The sequence below is a fragment of the Thunnus albacares genome, chromosome 18 (assembly GCF_914725855.1).
Source record: "Thunnus albacares chromosome 18, fThuAlb1.1, whole genome shotgun sequence".
Classification (NCBI taxonomy): Eukaryota; Metazoa; Chordata; class Actinopteri; order Scombriformes; family Scombridae; genus Thunnus; species Thunnus albacares.
The window spans coordinates 16,130,925-16,150,502 of NC_058123.1; the positions used below are offsets into that span (position 1 = coordinate 16,130,925).

A 19,578-nucleotide genomic window follows, 5' to 3' on the forward strand; every position below is an offset into this window, starting at 1 on the left:
TTTTTAAATCTTAATGAGTTTGAAAGAAAGAACAACCTTCAAGAGCTACAACGAGTAGATCTCCTGGGTTGTAGAAACACTCGTAGGAAACATTAAACACTGGTAGGATTGGAAGTGTTGCAGTTGAAAGGGGGGAAACCAAACATTTACGAGTTCGCAGACGTGACACGAAGGAAGCCGAAACACCCGATTCTTTGCGGCGTACGTGTAAACAGACTTTTTTTTTTTTTAATCTGTCGCCTGCCTGCTCGGGTTAAACAAAAGACAGTTACACATTCATATGGCACTTAAAAAACGAGAAGGGGATCGTTTCTTCTGAAGCTGAAAACGTAGTTTGACGAGTGTTTTTTTTCAGATGCTGCCTGGTGGATGTAGACAGGAGTTGGTTACAGGTGGGGGGGGCAGTGCACTCATATTCACATACACTGAGCCTGACGAGGACATTCACACACACACACACACACACACACAAACAGGCAAATATAGTGTCTTTGAAAAAAGAGAATCACCTAAACAAAACTGGAAAACACTGGAATATCGTTAATAATACAAATTTCATCTTTAACTTTTGCATAAACTAATAGGAAGCAGCATGATCCGTTATTGGCAGGTGTGATTTTCCAAATATTCCAGATTTTGTGGCAGGATTTAACCTTTTTTTTTTGATGTTGCTTGATTTTTTTTTTCTTTTTAAATCAGTTTGATTTACTTCCAAGGTGCAGGAGGAGGTAGGAGCGAGAAAGCGGGGTTTGTTTGTTTTTTTTTTCGGTCCGTGGCGGGCCGCGACGCTCCGCCGTCCTCCCCGTCTGCTGGATGGAAAAAAGTCTCCCGCAGAGAGGCGTTTTCCCTGGTGAGCTTGTGCGTCTCAACAGTGTTAGTAAGCAGCTGAACATGTGAGTTTGTGTTGTGTGTTTTTTTGTTTTTTGTACCACGTGTGGTTTACGTAAAGCTTATGAGACAAATGAGAAAGGAAAAAAAAAAAAAAAAACTGTACAAACCAGGACCGGGTGTTGGGAGGAACCATGCTGAAATACTGTCCAACGGGGGAGAGGAGGGGAGGTAACGCTGCACCAGCGAGTCAAGTGTTTTGTAAATTCTGGGTCACTGGCAGACATAAAAAACTATGCTTTTTTTTTTTTTTCATTTCAAGAGCACCATAAATCGTAAACAATCTAGAGTTAAATATGCGAAGAGTGCAGTAAAGGTGGCTGAACTCTTCCTCTCCTCGCTCCCAAATGTAACGCCTTCCTCCTCATCATTGGGGAGTCTCAACGTGTGCATGTCTGGGAAACTCGAATAAAGTTTAGGGCTTTCGGGGGGCTTTTACACCCCCGGAGGAGTTTCTTCTGACCTTGACCGGATGCCGACGTTAATTGAGCGTTCCCCTACAGTTCTCCGCCCCACACAAACAGGGGATCTTCTCGTCCTCTATCGGGAACTTGTAGTCGTACGTGATCTCCTCGTTGACGTTAATGGGCTGCCTGGAGTAGATCACGATCTTCTTCTGAGACTCCACTGTGATGACCTTTGCATAACAGTTGGGCTGAAAGAAAAAAAAAAAGAAAATGGACACGATTATAATATGTTTGTAAAATGAGAGCGTTTACATGCACGCTCAGGCGGCTGTGGCTCAGGAGATAGATCGGGGTTGTCCACTAATCAGAAGGTCAGTGATTTGATCCTTGACTCCTTCTGTCCGCATGTTCAAGTGTCCTCAGGCCAGATACTGAACCCCAAATTGCTCCTGATGGTTGTGCCAGCACCCTGTGTGGTAGCTTGCCACCATTTGGTGTGTGAGTGTGTGTGTGTGAACGGTGAGTGAGCAGCAGAAACATTGTAAACTGCTTTGGATAAAAGTGCTATATAAGCAGCCATTTAGTATCCTGGTTATGATTGGGCTTTTTGGAGTATCCTGGATGTTTTGCACATGTCAACAGCTTATCCTGGTTTCAAAAACCTGGATAAGACCTTATCCCGTTTTAAGAAACCTGGATATACAACCTGGAGAACTTTAATAGAAACCAGGATACTGTGCCATGTAAACACCTTATCAAGGCTTCTGAACCATCTCATAGTGGCGGAGATGGTGAGAAATCAAGACACACCTGCAGGCAGATGATCAGAAACCTCGATACTGTTATGATCATGTATAGACAGATATGAATGATTCCATGTAAACGCCACACCCTGAATATAATCGAAACCAGGATACTAATGCACATGACTGATTCTGTTTCATATAGACGTGGTGCTGAAGCTTTTACAAGAAGACAACATGCAGCTTGTCGTCTTACATTGCAGCTGTGGTTGATGAAACGGGCGAAGTTGCCACACTTCGTGGCGTCTATGATGGTGTCGTGGTCAACGCGGAACATGTAGCTGCTGCCGATACCTTCCTCTTCGTAGCGTTTCTCCCGCATGTCCGCAATCACCTGGAGATGGAAGATAGTCACTCGTTAGAAATGCAACAGTTCTAAACTTAAACTAATAGCTTTATCTAACAGATTATGACCTTAAAAGTGTCTAGAATTATATAACATGCAATTACAACACGGAAAAGTCACTGTTAATACAGCTGCAGGTTGTCATTTCCCATCTCTAATTAAAGTCTATCTGTCCATGTTAAAGTGAGGCTTGCTCATGAACATCACACACTATCTCAGTATCAGTCAACATGTCAAAAGCTCTGGTCTTTAAAAGCAAAATGAGCTATCATGATTGGTTGTAACCCTTCCTTAAGTGTTGTTACGGTTTGGCAAAGTTAGGCTGAGTCCCATTCTCCTTAACGGAGGAAGAGGATGTAAAGAGTACTGATCCTTGACCCCTACAAAGTCAGAAATGTAGGGACCTGGTTTGACTGGTGTACAAGTGGAGTAAAAGTGAGTAAGCTCATATTTCCTACCAGGTACACCAAAACTTCACAGATTTGTAATGAGCTGTCATATTCGACACCTTAAGAGATCTAATAAAATGCATCTTGTAACAGACATTTTCAAGGCAAACTTAAATTCTACATATATAATCCATCATAAATCTTGAATGCAATTGTTAATTTTCAAATAGCCCTGGTCATCCTGACAACAAAAATGCGCCAGAGCTGCAATGATTAATCCATTAATAGATTAGTCGGTTGCCAGAAAATTAACCACCAGCCACTTTGATAATCAATTGATTATTCTGAGTAATTTTTTAAGAAAAGAAATCCCAAAATTCTTTGGTTCCAGCTTCTTAAATGCGAATATTTCCTGGTTTCTTTAGTCTCCTCTGATAGAAAACTGTTTGGGACAAAACATTTTAGGTTCTTAAGCTGTAGGACACATTTTCTGACACTTAATAGACCAAACAACTAATCAAATTATTGACAAAATACTTGACAGATTAATGACTAAATTAAATTATGATGAAATAATGAAAATAACAGTTATTTGCAGCCCTAAAATGTGCATCTATATACGTCCATATTTTTGGATAATACAGACACTTTTAAGAAACACAGTTTTTGACTTATTAACATGACTTGAATTATTTACATACACAGAAAATCCACTTCAAATGATCTGATCAACTATCTCTCACCTGTCTGATGTTCTGTCCCACGTACTCGATGACCATTTCATCAGCAGCAATGGGCTCCATAGCAAACAGACCCCAGTCGTGGATGTGCGACTTGCAGAACCTGATCTTCTTCTTACGGAACTGAGAGAGAGAAAAAAAAGGAGAACAATGTCACTTCTGAGTAACAGAAAAGCTGAAACATCTTAGTAATGAATGAAGAACTTTTTGTTATTTGCTGAGAAAAAAAACTTGGAATTAGAAATAATTATTTTAAATTTTTTTTTTTTTTTTTTTTTTTTTTAAATTGTAAAAAACTCTTGACTTTTGAGGATGACAAAAACTGCACTGACAACTCTCTGTGTTTGTTGTGTCTGTTTAATTAATGTTATTTTCTTTTTATAACACTCAGGGTCAATCAAACTCCCCACTGGGACAAAGTTCTGTTTCATTTTGTTCACCTTCAGCTGGTTGAACTTCAACAGGTCGCTGTCACATGCGAAAGAGGACAGCAAACGCCTCTGCTCCGACCGCCGCTCCGAGCCCGCTCTGGTAGAGGCGTGGACCTGTGCAGGAATACTCATACCCTGCAGGGAGGAGACGGAGATATATTTACATTTAATTCCTTAACAACAGTGCACCTTTAATATTTTCACATCTGAACTCAAGCATCACAGTTCGTCCGTGTGTCTCACCTGTGTGTCGACAGGTGGCTCCTCCGACTGCAGCCGTGTGCTCTGAAGGTACTTGATCTTGTCCTTCTTGTCGATCTTGTAGTATCCCTCGCTTCTGGCACAGCCAGTCATGTGATCCCTCATGCCGTCGTCTCTCCTCTTTTTCTTCACTCTCGGGTTGTTGGTAGGTGCGGTGAAGTCAAAGAAGATACTGAAAAGGCTTTGGAACACAGCTGGGACACCAAAACACTCGACAAAACAGTTCCTCATTTTCACCACCAGAGGGGGCTGCTATTTGATACACACAGTACATAACTATTAAAAAAGAAAATAATTCACATTTTATCTTTTTTACTGGTATTATAGTATTTCTTCTGTGCTTTTTATCTCTTGGGTTTGTGGAGAATTTTGTAACTTTGTTTTTAAAAGTGACATACAACAACATTTCCTGTAGACGTTAAGCAGTAAAGGATATAAGGATGGTTGACCCAGAGCGTGTCGTTGAGCCAGTCGTTGCCGTTATCCTGCTGAAGCATCTTGTCGTAAGTGATCTGCAGAAGCCGAATGTCCTCATCATCTATGCCTTCGTCCCAGATGTCGTAAAGGATGGTCATCTCCTCGAACTCGGAGCGTGGGGTGAAGTAGGGCCGGTGAGGCGTGGGGACGGGGGACAGGCTGTCCAGCAGCAGCTCCTCCCAGCCTCGCCGTGCCCTCCGAGCAGGCTTTACAGCCACAGGTGCCTCATCCTCATAGGACAGGAAGCCATCTGAGGTGGGCAGGATTGTCTGAGGCTCCACCTCTCTTTCCCGGAAGTCCAGGCTCGGGTGGTCGGGGGACTTCATTTGCATGGATAGATGGTGTGCATCGTCAGGCAGAGTGGAGGGCTCAGATGAGAGATCCAAAGACTCATCAGCTGCTGAGACAGCCAGAGTCTTTTTGCCTTTGGGTCGTCCGGGTTTCCTCTTTGATGGGGCAGTGTCAGACGGCACAGGAACGTCCACAGTGAGGCCAGCGGGCAGGTCTTCGGGGACACTGGCTGAAAGCTCTGTGCCGGATGACAGGGCCTGGTTTGGCAAGGCGCTGATGGGCGGCTCCTTAAAAAGTGGTCTGTCGTCCAGGCTCTCGGAGGATATTTTCCTGTGAAGAGGCAGTGCTGTGGGGTCGGGGAAGACAGGGGTGAATGTTAAGTCTCTACCTGGAGTGCGGGGGACACCCGCACTAAGGACAGGAGATTGTGCAGGGTAGGAAAATGGACTACCAGGGATGTGAGGGGAGCTAAGCAACAGGCTGCTGCCCGTCAGCGGGGCATCGCTGCCGGGTGTGATGGGCACCGTGTCCGTACTCTGGGACTTGCCCAGACTCCGGGCGCGCTCCATCAGGTCCCTGCCCGGCGTGCGAGGGATATCCTCATCTGTGGGGAGTCGGGGTCGCTGAGGGAGGTCAGGTAGAGGACCTGGGGGTGGATGAAGGAGGGAGCGACCTTCTACTGCCAGTTGAGGCGGGAGAGGGAGGTGCATTACAGATGCAGAGGCGGATTTGGGGACAGGTGTGTTTGAATCTATGTGGGGTGGGGCTAATCGGGCAGGGGTGCAGGCTACTTCCTCAGGCTCGGCTTTACCTTTGGTTTTTGTCTCCTGGTCACTGTCAGGCAGGGCGCCCGTTGGAGTGGGTGGCCGAAGGTTCGCTACATGCTCCAGAGGTTCGGACTTCACTACAGGAATGTTGCCATCAACGCTGATGTCTCGCTCTATGACTAAAAGACAAAAACATATATATAACATACATATTTCATTTAAACTCTGACATCAGTACTTCAAAATGCTAAATACCTTCATTGAAATGATTCATGTTTCACCTGAACACTCACCTGGGATGCCTTTAGGCGATGGCGGTTTCAGGTCCTCCATCTCCGCTTCCTCAGGGCTCGGAGGTCTGCGTCTATGCTTGCTGCTCAGCTCCTCTCTGCTCCTGTGGTCCTCTTTATCCTCTGGAACCGGGCCTGCAGGCGGGCTTGGTGGCCTGGTATCAGCCTCCCCGTCCTCTTCATCGGAAGATGATGATGTGGAGGACGAAGAAGATGAGGAAGTCTTGGCCACTTTGCCATCATCCTCCATGTCTACTCTCGCTGCCCCCTCTTCGTCCTCCTCTTCCGTGCTTAACTCGTACTCCGAGGAGTCGTCGCTTTCCGCTGAGGAGTCGGAGCTGGCCTTGGAGGAGTCTGAGCTCTCGCCTTCTGCGAGAAAAAAGGAAATGATCAATTACAGAAAACAGATGTTTTGAAAAGTTTGAAAACTCTTGCTGTCAGATGTTTTGTACCTTCATCAGACGAATCTGAGGACGCACTCTCACTGGATGAGTCTCCCTCATCTTCATCATCACCCTCCTCATCATCACTCTAAAAGAAAATTACAAATCATCAAAAATGTGAATAAACGGCACCATAATCCAACAGATTAACAATCAGGAGTCATTTTTGAGACAGCATACTTTTCCTGTCGACATCCCGTCCGCAGCTGCCGTCTCATCAGGTTCCTCCTCCCTGTCGGTGAGCGACTCTTCCTCCTTCCCCGACGTGTCCACCTCCTCCTCTCCTTCGCTGTCCAGCTCAAGTGGCCGTGAGTGTCTACGCTTTGTTGATGCGCCGTCGCCGTCCATTTTGGAGTCGTCCGAGGGGAGCTCAGCTGGGTCTCGGTCCCGGTCTGACAGGAAATAACCACAAAATACGTCAGCGACCTGGAAGAACTGAGGGGGATTAAACATGTGGAGTATTTGATCTGCCGTACCTTCATCCTCCAGCTCGTCATCCACTGGAGTGGAGGGCCGGGCTCGTTTGTTGTCCCCTGCGGCTGCGGCCTCAGGTGGGTCCTTCCTCTTCACCTGAACACAACATGCAACCATTAAACACCAACAGGCAGTGCACATGGTGGAGAGTAAAGACACTTATCTGTGTTATCTGTGACTCATTTCAAGGCTTACCTTGAAGGAGGGCAATCGGATGGCTCCTCTCAAACTGATTCCCAGGCCCATTCCCTCGTAGCCCAGTCCCTCGCCCTTGTTCCAGTTCTCCAGCAGACTTGAACCCATCGTCTCTTTGGGTTTGGGTCTTTCCTCCTCCTTCCCCTCCGCACCCTTCACCGGAGTCAAAGACGCCTGGGAAAAAGGATAGGATTTTTAATTCCAGGTGGTTCCAGGCTTATTAAACCCTCTTAATATACTGAACAATACAAAAGAGAGTCTGCAGAGTTATTTTCATAAAACATAGGTTGCTACAGATAAACATGCAACTAGCGATTATTTTCACAAATCACTCAGCTGATAATTATTTTCCCAGAGTTCGAGGAGATGTCTTCAAATTGCTTGTTTTGTCTGATCAACAGATCACCCTCCCCACCCCCAACCACAAATATAAAATCTAGTTTAAATGCCATAAAAAAGAGAAAAGCATCCAATCTTCACATTTGAAAGTAGAAACCAGTAAATATTGGGCATTTTTCCTGATTAACGACTTAAATAATTCATTATCAATCATATATCATATTCAAACTACTGTCAGAAATGTCAGATGAGTTTTGTCCAAACTATATTTACTGATAATGCAAGACTTGTGACAAGACAAGACCACAGAGAAGCATATCAGCTAAAAACAACATAGAGAAGTGGTTTTTACTGTGTAATATTGAAGGAATGTTTATGATGAACATTTGTGCTGCAATGCAGACTTAGTTAAATATTATTAATGTCACTGCATTCATGGTTTCTATTGTGCATAATTATTTCATAAATTTGGACCTTATCTGACGGTTTTATTTAGCAGGATGTACAGTTACAAGTCAGATCAAGAACATTTTCCCCACAACACTCTCTTAGACTCTCAAGATAACACTATTTGTATCTAAGAAGGTGAAATGACAGACTTACCTTTGCTGAGCGTTCCTTTTTATCCCACCAGTCATCAAAGGCTCTAAAAGCCACCACCTCCACCATTTTCCGGTTGAGGTCCCTCTTCATGATGGCCTTCAGCTCTTTGACAATGACCAGCAGCACTCCGTCAACAGTGGCCTTGTGGGGATCCTCCTTTTTGGTCTCATACCCAGGAGGAGGAACAGTAGGGTTAAACTTCGGCACACTGGGATGTTGCCACTGTTGCCCGGGCGCCCCTGCACCACCAGCAGGTGTAGCACCCATAGACAGAGGTGCGTAGGGTCCTGCAAATGGCCCAGATGCACCACTATCCACGAAATGCGGATAAGGATAGGGCCCTCTGGTCTGTGCCATGCGACTCAGCATCTGCTGCTGCATCTGGAAGGACATGGGAACCGTGCTCCACTGTTCCCACCGCAAGCAGTTCATCAGCTCCATTTGCACCAGCGGCATCATGCTAGGAGGGTAAGGACCCATGGGTGGCAGCATGTGGTGAGGCACTCCAGGATGGCCGGCCAGGTGAGCAGGATGTCCTGGGACGGCAGAGTGAGGGGGCAGGTGGTGATGTGGGATGGAGAAGCTGGCCTGGTGCGGTAGAGGGGGGAAGCCGGGAGGAGGCATGGGAATGGTCTGCATCGGGGACACCGCAGAGTTTACAACGATGCCTTTGCCGCAGTCCCCGCTGGTGATCGGAGTCCCGGGCATCTCATCGTCGGAGATTTCCATGTCTTCTCCTGACGACTGATGAGCCTGCGAGAAAAAGAGATAACCTGTCAGGACTGTGGAGGGTGATCATCTATTTTTCCACCGTTTACACACATACAATCATATCCCCTTTTATCTCCATGACAACAGAACAAACCACTTTATAAAAACCTTGAAATACATTCAAAAGCACGGGAAAAAGCTAGTAGGAGGACCTTGAGTTAAAGTCGCCCTCCATTCAAAAAATTATGATGATGATGTGCTGCATGTGCAGAGTTTTCACATTTATCTGCCGAAGGGGGAAAGTTTCTCTGTGCTCACATAAAATCTCTGTTGTGACATCACAACATTTTCGGAGCCATTTCAGACAACAAATCATTAATCAAAGCAGAGCATTTTTATGTTGTCAAACATATGGAGGGGGTCCTTAAGACTCTTTTGTCAAATCTGCCCCTTTTGCTTTAACATTAATTAACATAAGTAAGGTTGGGTATTGTTGGAAATGTTTGAATTCTACAAAACACTTTTTATTTAATTCAACAAAAGAAGTGTAAGTTTTTTTTTATATATGTAAATCAGGAAATATCTGATCAAACAATAAGCCAACAAAACTATGAATCTTCAGTACCTGACAGTCTTTGTTATATTCTGTTACAGGCACATTTGTCTTGGCACCAAAAAGCCCCACTTGTTAATCATTCAAAATATGAGCAGCAAATCATTTAAGTGCTGATGTGAGTTCAAAGTTTAGTATACACACTAGCGCAGTCAAACACAGCCGACCCATGTCTTCAGCATGTTTGCTCAAGCATCAAACTATTTTTAAAACCATAGCAGATAATATAAAGACTTTTATTAAACATAACAGTGTTGAATTCTCTTCCCTGTTGTTTCTTATTTTAAAAGGATCTCTGTTACAACTGCTACAGAAATGAAACTAAGCAGAGTAAACTCAGCACGGGAGTGGCGTCGTTACCCAAATGACCTGTTTGCAATGTTTGCTTTGTGATAACTTGAAATGTGAGACATGGGACGCTGTGACCAATCCTGACTGTCAGGCTCAGCAGAACCAGGAAGTGTCGTGGTGAATGGGGCCCACAGCCAAACTGTGTTTTCCTCCCTATGAGCGCGTGTGGGGAGTTTTAGAAAGAGGAAACAAGAGTATTCAATTCCCCAACAGCAGAACTGCTCTTATTTCTCCTTTCAAAGCACAAACTATAGAAATACAACATCACGGGCCAGGTTGCCGTCAAGGTGATCAGCTTCATATGCATGTGAAGGTATTTGTGAGGCTGCAAGTTATGCATCTAAAACTTTATATTCATAACTCATGTCAACTATTTTATACTCATATTCAGAGCCTATTGTACTAATAAATTTGCTCTTTTTAAAAAGGTAAATCTCAGACAAACACTGCTTATTACAACTAAAATAATTAACATAACGTTTTAAGATAATTTTCATTCTTTGCACAAAAACCACAGGTGTTAACTGAAAGAGCAAACAGCATTTTTGGGTGGTACCTTCATATACGGTTTGCTGTGAAACCGGAATTTCCTTTACAAGGCAGAAGACAAAGAATGAAACAAAAGGGAAAGTTTACTACAGCCACCTTGCACTGAAACTAGACCTCACTTCCTGTGTCCCTTGTGTAACTGTCATTCACATCTGTGAGTAAACATGAGCACTGTGCTACTATAAACTAATTAAGACGGGTAATGCGGTTTAATTTTAGCTACATCTGACACATTAAGCTGCTGTGAAATGTGACAAACTAAGCATGGTATTATTTTTCATGTTAATAGGTAGTTATTTTCCAAAATGTGAAACTTCTCCTGAAAATATCTGAAAAAAAACTGTCTTACTGTCTCCATTTTATCAGTGGGAGTGTGGCCTCGATAATGTCCGTCTTTGAGGTCACTGTTGCCCATCTTCTCGTGGACCGGAGATCTGATTCTCTTGATCAGGGAGGCAGTTCCGGGAATCGGCTCTTCATCTTCCGAGTCTGGCAGTGGGGTCGGACTGATATCCTCCAAGCCTGTGCTAGAGGGACGGGAATTTTGCTGGCCGCCTTGAGAGCCAGACGTGTAAGGGGGAATTGGGGATAGCTGAGAGGACGAGGAGGAGATGGGACTCCCCTCCATTCGCACCTCAGTGTCCGAGTCTCGCTCCGCCAAGAAAGGCAGTTTTGTCCTTTTCTCCTTGAGGAGCATCTCAATGCGAGAATCCAGGCTATTGCGCTCTGGATCCAGCGTGGGGGAGCCAGGTGATGGGCAGTGCTCTGGCGTTTGAGGAGGAGGGGTGGTTGGATGGGGCACGGGCTCCGGTGGGGGCTCGGGGATCGGAGGAGTTTCCGGTCGCTCCTTGATGGGCAAAAAGTCCGTGGCAGCTGCCAGAGGCGGCTGCGGGGGTCGGAGGTACTCACCCTCCCTTTGGGCTGGGTGATTGAAAGCTGGCTCTGATGGGGGGAAAGCGGGGGGCAAAGGAGCCTGGTAGGGCGAGAAGGCGGACTTGAAGTTAGGTGTAGCAGGGGGAGGTGCTGTGTAGGTGAAGGAAGGGGTGGAAGGTGGAGGCTCAGGTGGGGTCAGTTGGTGCTGTTTGAAGGGAGCTTGCTCAGACGTCGTACTTCGATACATGTTGCTGCGGTACTGAGGCCTCTCCGGTCTGCGATTGTACGCATCCTGGAACTTACTCTCGTGTCTCCGGGATTTGTAACCTCCGGAGCTCTCGGGCCGGCTGGACTGGTACGCAGGCGTGGACTGCCGACTGGAGTAGTTGGAGTCTTGAGAGAAGGGCGTACCTGTCTGGCGCGGGGTATGTGGGGTTCCCTGGGACTGGGGTGTGTCCTGCCTTAGGCTGGAGTAACCCGTCTCCAAGGACAGTGGAGTGGTGGAGCTGCTGGGCGGCAATGTCCCTCCAACAGCAGACACGCTGCTCTCCGACAACCTGCGGATGGGCTCACAGGCCTTAGAGGAGACAGAGACAATCAGGATAAGTCTCAACCAAATCTCAAATAAAACCTCTATCATCAAAGTTTAAAAAAATCTAATACTACTGACATTTGGTTGAGAACATCTTTTGGTTGCAATTTGACACATGTTACATTGCACAGTGTACACCCGAGAGGATTGTTTTAAAAAAAAAAAAAAGCAAACTGGTGGATAAGAGTATCTAGGCACAATGCCTGAGGGGGGGATCTCATGCTACAAGGCCAAAGTGCATGTTTCAATGGCTTTGAGATTTCACTCCGCCGGGCAAGGGGCTGGAAAACATTCTTTCCTCTGCTCTACTCCACCACCTGCTGCACTGATAAAATGGATTAAAGATAAGGATGTCAGCTTAGATTGGCTAAGTTTTCTACAAAGTAACACTACAATTCAGTACAGCTACACAAGAGCATGTAACCGCTCCTCCAGACTGACCTTAAAGAGACTGTACTAAAGTCCCACAGCTATGGGAGTGATTTTGAATAAACTACAAAAAAAACAAACAAAAAAACCCCCAAACTTTTTTCATTCTTTTGTATGATTTTAGTGCAGTTTTTACCAGTAAGGCTTCTGCCAGGCTACGAGGAGAAACTTCTCTGGCTTCCTCTCCACCAACAGGCAGAGTCCGTGGAGTGTAGCTGCCATTCATCAGGAGCTGGAAGTATCGGAGGCGATTCTCACCTGAGGAACGGTAAACACAAGCGGGTCTGATGCCAAGTTTATAAAGCTGGCTGAGCGCCAGCGGGGCTTTATTGAAACTAAGCTGCCATGATTTAAATAACAGTGATTATACAAATGGTAGCTGAATGTTTGTAGAAGAGCAACATACACTTCTGCAGGTTCGTTTTTTAAAGTGAAGTAAAAGCAGTAAAAGCATCATAAACTAAAGTAATTATTGTTTCTGCCTCCATATGTATCAACTGTAAACTATGACACTCAATTATGTTGTGCAATAAATATAGTTAATGTTAAAATGTCAATCTAAAACTTTACATGTGATATATAGATCCTTATAATAACAAAAACATGTCATAGATTTTGCATATGCAGCACAAAACACTTAAATAATTACACTTCTATAAAGACACAAACTGTTTATAAAAAAGGAAAAATAGAATTGTGGGAATAATTCAAGATAGCAGCACTTGTGCAGCCAGTAAAAATTGTGCACACTGTCGTCAAAAATATCAATAATAGAATTAATAATAATTTATTTCAAAGACCGCAAGTCAAAAATGCTTTACATGATCTTAAAAACAATTAAAGTTGCTGTTTTACATCAGTCACAAACAGCAGCAGAGACTTTGAAGCCTGACAGTATCACTGATTGAAAAACGGACTGAAACTTTCAGTAATTTCTAATAAAAGTGACTAAAAAAAAAACCAATCTAAAAAGGGGGGAGAGGACTGTGACAAATCGGTTTGTGTTTGTTTACAGGGCTGAAATTGGGCGCAGTGGGAGTACACAGCACCCTCAGCTCTAGGCTCGTGGGAGCAGAGCACGCTTACATTCAATGAAATTCAATTATCCCACGTTACCAGGCAACGCACGTAAATTTAAACACGTGACAGCTGTCCCCCTAATAATTCAAAACAAAGCAACGTTTCGCTTATGACTACGTACTTCATCAAAGAGCAGAGCTCGATCGTGCATAAATGTAGGTTACATGTGTTTCCCTTGAACGGCTGAATCACTGTTTACCTTTCGGGTCCAGCTCCACGTGGATGATGTTTCCCATAACAGACGTGTTGTGGAGCGACTGTACGGCCACCTTGGCGGCTTTTACGGTCTCAAAAACAACCTTGGCAATTCCCAGGTGCTTCTTGTTCTTCGGATTATAAAGGATCTCCACCTCCTCGATTTCTCCATATTTCTTGCACATGTCGGTAAGAAATCCTTCCCTGATGTTGTCGTTCAGCCTGGCGAATGTCACCTCCTTTGGAGGCACGGGGCCGATATAACACTCATCGATCTGGGAGAAGGATGAGAGGAGGGGTGAGGGGGGGGGGAGGTTAATGTTGGAAGTGCTTTCGGGTTAATGTTGCACCATGTGGGGTCAATCTCTGACAGCTGAATAAAGAGCAGCAGCGCCGGAGTAGTAACGCTAAGCATGCAAATTCAGTGGGTCCCTGTTATGAAAACAATTAAAAGTCCACATTTACAGCATGCATTAGTTATTTTGGTGCTTGACAGCCCTCCCGACAACTGTGCTTTTCCTCCTCTTCCCGAAGATGAGCGAGGGGGTGTGTCTGCAACTTTTGACAGCGCCTGTTTTCCACAAGGAAAAAGCTGGCACCATACCTTAAATTTGGGCACCGGCAGGTCCGTCTCTTTGTACTTAGTCCAGAGACGGCCGATCCTCGGGTCCCGGAGCATGTCCACCGGTGGCATCCCGGGGTTCTGTAGGAGAAGAGGGTGGAGGGGGGGGGGGGGACACAATGCTGTTATCCTTCCCATTCACAACTTCACACGGCAATAACTTGTTGCAAAGTAGTTTTGCACACACTGGACGCGGTGTCTGATTAGACTGAACACCTCCGGCACGCCGGCCGAGCATGATGCTGGAGCATGACCGCGGCCGAGCCACGGCAACACGGCCACATTGTAACCTATCATGGAGGTCGGCTACTCGGTTACTATTGTAGCCCTACTCACCGCGCGTCAAAGGCGGTGCACTTACAGGCATGCTGAAAGTCTGTCCATCGTAGCGGTACAGTTTGTGCGACCCCTTCCTCAGCGCCGGGTCGATGATCAACTTGTAACTTCTCCAGTGGTGACTCCGCTTCTCCGCCGAGCCGCAGCCGGGATGACTGTCCATGCCGTTCGCCAAACCTGAAACGACAGGCAAGCGACAAGGAGAGAGGAGCTAACGTGAGGCTAAACACGGTCCCGTTACCAGCCTCCCCGACACTTTAAAAACAGCCAAACGGTACAGATGCATGACTCTGGAGGTGGTGGTGGTGGGGGTAACCCAAGCGGGGAGCGAATACGGGATCTAGCGTATATCCCAGTTACGGAAAACAGGCATTTAGGAGAGCTGGAGAAAGAGGAGGAAAAAAAAGAACAAGCTTACTTGAACTCTGCTTTCTGCCATGGTCTTCGTTCAATCTGTTCCTCTCCCCTGGCTTGGACATGGTTCATCCGATCGAGTGATTTTTTTTCCTTTAATTGACGAAAAGACGGAATCGCTTTCCTTTCGCCGCTTACATTACATGATTTAGCTTGAAGAATACTGCCTCCTTTTCGGCGAGAGCCAACACATATTGTGTGCCTCTGGTCTGTAGCTCCTGTCTCTCCCACAATACACCGCTAGGCTTGCCCACCTCCGATGCTAGCCGCACTTTCGTTTCAAACTTATTTCTCTCTCTGCTGGCCATTTAACGACGCTACTGCCTTAAATTAAAGTTAAACGTTTTTAAACGAAAAGCAACGTTCACGTACACAAATTCGAGTGAAACAGGCTTAGGGAACAGGTTTGTGTTGCTAAATCCTCTTAATCATTTTTGTATGGAATCTGCCGATTGCATTTACCCAAATGGCAAACATTAGACAGACACATATCCTCTTAACTGCTACTAAATGCTAATAAAAACACCATTTGGTCGCAGTTGTTCAGCGGTCGCTCGCACATTCAAACATGTCGGCTCATATTTGAACACAAACAAATGGGGACTCCGCCGCCGTAGAGCTAACGTTAGTGTTGTTGTTGACTACTTCTGTGAAATAGCTGACAGGAATATGATTTTAATACGAAGCGCGGTCAGTTCGGAGTTGAATTAAAACAGTCAAGCTAACGTTTATAACCGTTATAACCGTTAGCATGCGGCGGTTTGTTACGTTATATCTCCTTTTTTCTGTCAGTTGGTCTAATCCACAACAACAAACTAGTGCCAAACCGTTGTGTTAATCCTCATTTTTACGATTATTAAATAACTGCGGAGATTTTAATCGATTTTTTTTTATTTTAATAATTTTTTCGAAGTGTGTTTTGTCGGACAACCTGGGTTTTGTTTGACATTGCCTGGTGTTTTTGCAGTGTTCGGGCATTTGGCTGGTTAACAGCAGCAACGCGGCGGGCCAATCAGAGCGCAGCACCAGAGGAGCTGTCTGCTATTAGAGGCACGGCTCAGGAGTCCTTCAACAGAGAGCAGAGAGAGGGGGCTGAGCGCTCTCGGCAGCCATTTTCCTGAAACAGGACTCAATGGCCTATTCCTTTGTTCCAAAAGGGATCTTACACTTGATTTCCTCATCTCTCACGGACTATGATAAATCTATGATTCCTCCTTTTAAAGGATTGAGAAGAAGGAAGAGAATGTACTGGATGTAATACCCTGTGACATTTTGAGCCTTTTTTCCTCTGCCTGGAATCCATCTTTGTCTTAACTAGGTCATGGCACACCCAATATAATAGTATTTATAAGAAAAGAAAACCAAAATGTTGTGAATAAACAGCTGTATGGTTTTGGAGATGTTGAATTAAGAGAAACAACACAGTTTGAAGTAACAAAATGTGTAATGGCAGGTTGCACTTATGGCCTTGTATGAGTAGCAATGAGTAAGTCCAACTCTTTTATAATCATTTAACAATTTTGGTAATTTAGTAATGTAAAAAAAATGAGGCATGCAGTTACTGTTATTAAAAAGTTTTCTGTCAATTCATGTATTTGCTATCATCAATTTGATCTCATAGAAAAATGTGTCTTTTGTAGTAGCCAACTTTGTTCAATATGTTCACTGGCATGCTGACATGAATATACAGCCTATACAGTCCAGGTTATGTACCACTGCTCCTCAAAATGACAGAAAGCAGGCCATGGGTAACTAATGGCCTTTTGCAAAATACTTTCATTGTGCTGCTTTGCTATTTGGCTGTTGATTGATAACCCCCATTGGCTCTGATTAATGACTTTATACACTTCCTCTCACAACAGCAACGCTTTACACCTGATGGCTTGTGTACCTACAAGTGTGGAGGCAGCTTACAGGCACGATTGGTCTGTACTGTCTATTTGCCATTTAAGAACCGCTCAAAGAGTAGCCTTAACGTACGGCTTGACCTTGCTTCAAGGGCATATTTAAATTTCTAAACAAGTCCTGCCATGTAGTCTTTTTTTTTTTTTTTCTTCTTTTTTTTTTTTTACAGCTTCTACAACGGCTCAGAAAAATTAGACTGTCAAAGCTATGAGGAAACAGATGGAGGGAAAACTCTCATGGTGAAAATATTTACCTCAGCACTTTGGTGAAATGCAGTTAACAGGCCTAAACGCAGGGGCAGGAGGAATGTTTTCAGCTCCATCTTCGGATCCTCTAATAATGGCATTAATAAGGGGTGGGAAAGCGTCTCCTGAAAAGGAAGGAATCCATTAGCACGAAAGATAGAGCTCTTTTGAAAACTTTTTTTTTTTTTGATCAGTGCTAGGCATTGCCTCTCAGCCAGCGAATATGCATCTTCAAGCATCATCTGTGTGGGCAATATGCAAACCATCTCCTCTCTCTCTCTCTCTCCCCTTGAAGACAGGATTGCAGTCAAGTGTACCTTCTTCCAATTTCGACATTTTCTAACTAAGCCACTTCCTATTAAACCACAAGGAAAAGTTGTATTGAAAAGGTAAATGGATTTTTTTTGTTGAGATATTTCACTAAATTTGCTAGTTTATATGTGTAAGTATTCTCACAGAGGACAGACAACATGAACAATACTTGTGATAAAAAAGACGATATCAGCAAGAATATATTGATTTTTGTAAAATATAACTGTAACTCATATATTGTTTTTGATTGTAAACTTACAGTTAGTATTCAAAACATGTAATCCAAGTCTTAAAAGAATCTTATGGGGAGAAATCTTGTATTTTTCACTGCTTCCCTCTGTCCAAAAATACCTTTTTTGTTTAGTAGTGTGCAGGCTAACACTTGCTCAATGGTTTCTCTGCTGTCTCAAAATGGCTTCTTTACAGACAAAGGAGAACACTGTGCTGTAAAAACGCTGCTGCGCCATAACTGGGTGAGGTTCGCCCTCACTGGAGGGGGGGAGAATCGTTTTTTCCGAGAACACTTCTCGGTGTTTCGTGATTCAACAACATATTTACACCCAGCGACACGAGGGTGGTTTTGCTCGAAAGGGTGTATGTTTTACAAGAAGTATTAAAAAAAGGAGAAGAAAAGCAGTCGACATTTCGTTTAAAGGAAGGAAACATTAAGGTGGCTGTTGGGTTATTCAGGCTGTTTGGTTGCTGCCTGGGTTGACTCGCCCTGGAAACCGGCAGTAATCCGAGAGTTTTTGGACGGTTGCCATCTGAGCCGGAGCGTGTTGCAGCACCCCCACACTGCCATATAAGGTCATCAGGAATCCTCTGCAGCAACCCTGTTGTTTTTTTATCTGGGTGAAAAATAACACAGGGGGTGCTTCGGGCTTCTGCGCTCTCTCTCTCTCCCTCTCTCTCTCTTTATTTCTCTACCCCAGCTCCAGACAAAAGGCTGGCGGATCACCATAGGTTATTTTCAAGTGCTGCAGACCAGATAATGCAATCAAACAAGATGGGATGCCATCTTTAGTTCGGTAAAGGAGATAAAAAACAGAGAAGGAGGGAGTTTTTATTCGCGTGCGTAAAAGGTGTCTCCATGCGCGCCACGATATAGGCCTAGCGCTTATTACGCACTCTTTTTGTCGGTGTGTGTGCGTGTATATGTTGCGTATGAGGACACAAAAATCGAAGTCGGTTGTGTCAGAGGCCTGCTTTTCTTGTTATCCACTCCTAGCTCCGGCTGCCAAGCGCGCGCATTCATCCATTTGCAGGTCACGAGGCTGTAAACTCCATTCCCCCCCTCCCCCTTTCACAAGCCATTTGCTTTCCAGACTCTTTACCCTTCGTGTAATGGAGACAACATTGTGGAGAAGGTTTTTTGTGTGTAACAAAGGTGAAAATTTGACATTAGTTCGAGGGGTTTGCGTTCAAATCCGCCAATGAGGTTATTTATAGGCCTTTGTTGAAAAAAAAAAAAAATCTCCCCGGTGGGTTGCGCCATTCAGCATTGCGCGCTGACAGACTGGAATATTCCACACAGAGGACTGGCCTCTCTTCTGCAGGACAGCTGTTTCTCTGCACGGCGAAAAAGACATTTTTGACAATTGTTCTTTGTTGTTTATGAGTTAATGAAAATGGGCTGTACACGTACGGATATTTTGTACACCTACAGGACAATTTGATATCCTTTATAGGCTACATATGTTAGGCTTCGCCTTGTAAGTCAAACAAGCACTATTTTCTTTTCTTTCTTTTTTTATTATTGATTACAGGTATTTTTCATAGCTTGTGCTGCACCATACCGTATTTTAGATGCACATGGGACATGGGAACGGTGTAAGACTAATTACGTGTTGTCAGGAAAACCAGGCAGCCAGACAAACTGCAGCCATTTCTTTTCTGTCTTTCTTTGTATGCTGACGGATTGTTGACTGAACCAAATCAGGCATCATCGACTTTTTAAAAAAAGATTATTATTAGTTATGGGTGCAGTCGCCTATTCAAGAATTTCTCATGCAGATTGGTGGTACTGTATTTGTTATATTTAAAACATTTCCTTTTCCTAAATATTTGCATGTCCAGTGTAAATTGTTTTGTTTTTTTAGTGTATTTTACTTGGCAACATTATCTCCTGTCTGTGTTTCTGAGATGTTTAAATAAATAGACTATACACACATTTTTATGTTTTGTTGTTGTGGAAACTAAAGCAGGAC

At 44.4% G+C, this 19,578-nt stretch overlaps 1 protein-coding gene and 1 long non-coding RNA gene across 5 annotated transcripts; one reads left to right on the top strand and one right to left on the bottom strand.

Moving 5' to 3' along the window:
* Positions 1-666: 666 nt before the first annotated feature.
* On the bottom strand, positions 667-19,525 carry setd1ba (SET domain containing 1B, histone lysine methyltransferase a). 4 transcript variants are annotated; one of them, XM_044333240.1, is made up of 19 exons: positions 14,914-15,883; positions 14,521-14,672; positions 14,142-14,240; positions 13,542-13,812; positions 12,399-12,520; positions 10,718-11,818; positions 8,145-8,897; positions 7,203-7,376; positions 7,010-7,103; positions 6,714-6,925; positions 6,543-6,621; positions 6,094-6,459; positions 5,845-5,979; positions 4,702-5,379; positions 4,248-4,414; positions 4,014-4,139; positions 3,577-3,696; positions 2,295-2,432; positions 667-1,543 (listed from the first exon to the last, which is right to left on the bottom strand). In XM_044333240.1, the coding sequence occupies exons 1-19, from the start codon at positions 14,972-14,974 to the stop codon at positions 1,370-1,372; spliced, it is 5,022 nt and encodes a 1,673-aa protein (XP_044189175.1). In that variant the 5' UTR covers positions 14,975-15,883; the 3' UTR covers positions 667-1,369. The 4 variants fall into 4 exon arrangements, with proteins under 4 accessions (XP_044189175.1, XP_044189174.1, XP_044189173.1 ...); XM_044333239.1 differs by having other exon boundaries at positions 5,485-5,979; XM_044333238.1 differs by lacking the exon at positions 14,914-15,883 and adding an exon at positions 17,068-19,525 and having other exon boundaries at positions 4,702-5,979.
* On the top strand, positions 15,234-16,499 carry LOC122968223. Its single transcript, XR_006398790.1, has 2 exons — positions 15,234-15,313; positions 15,877-16,499. It is a non-coding gene; the product is annotated as an uncharacterized LOC122968223 (long non-coding RNA).
* Positions 19,526-19,578: the final 53 nt, after the last annotated feature.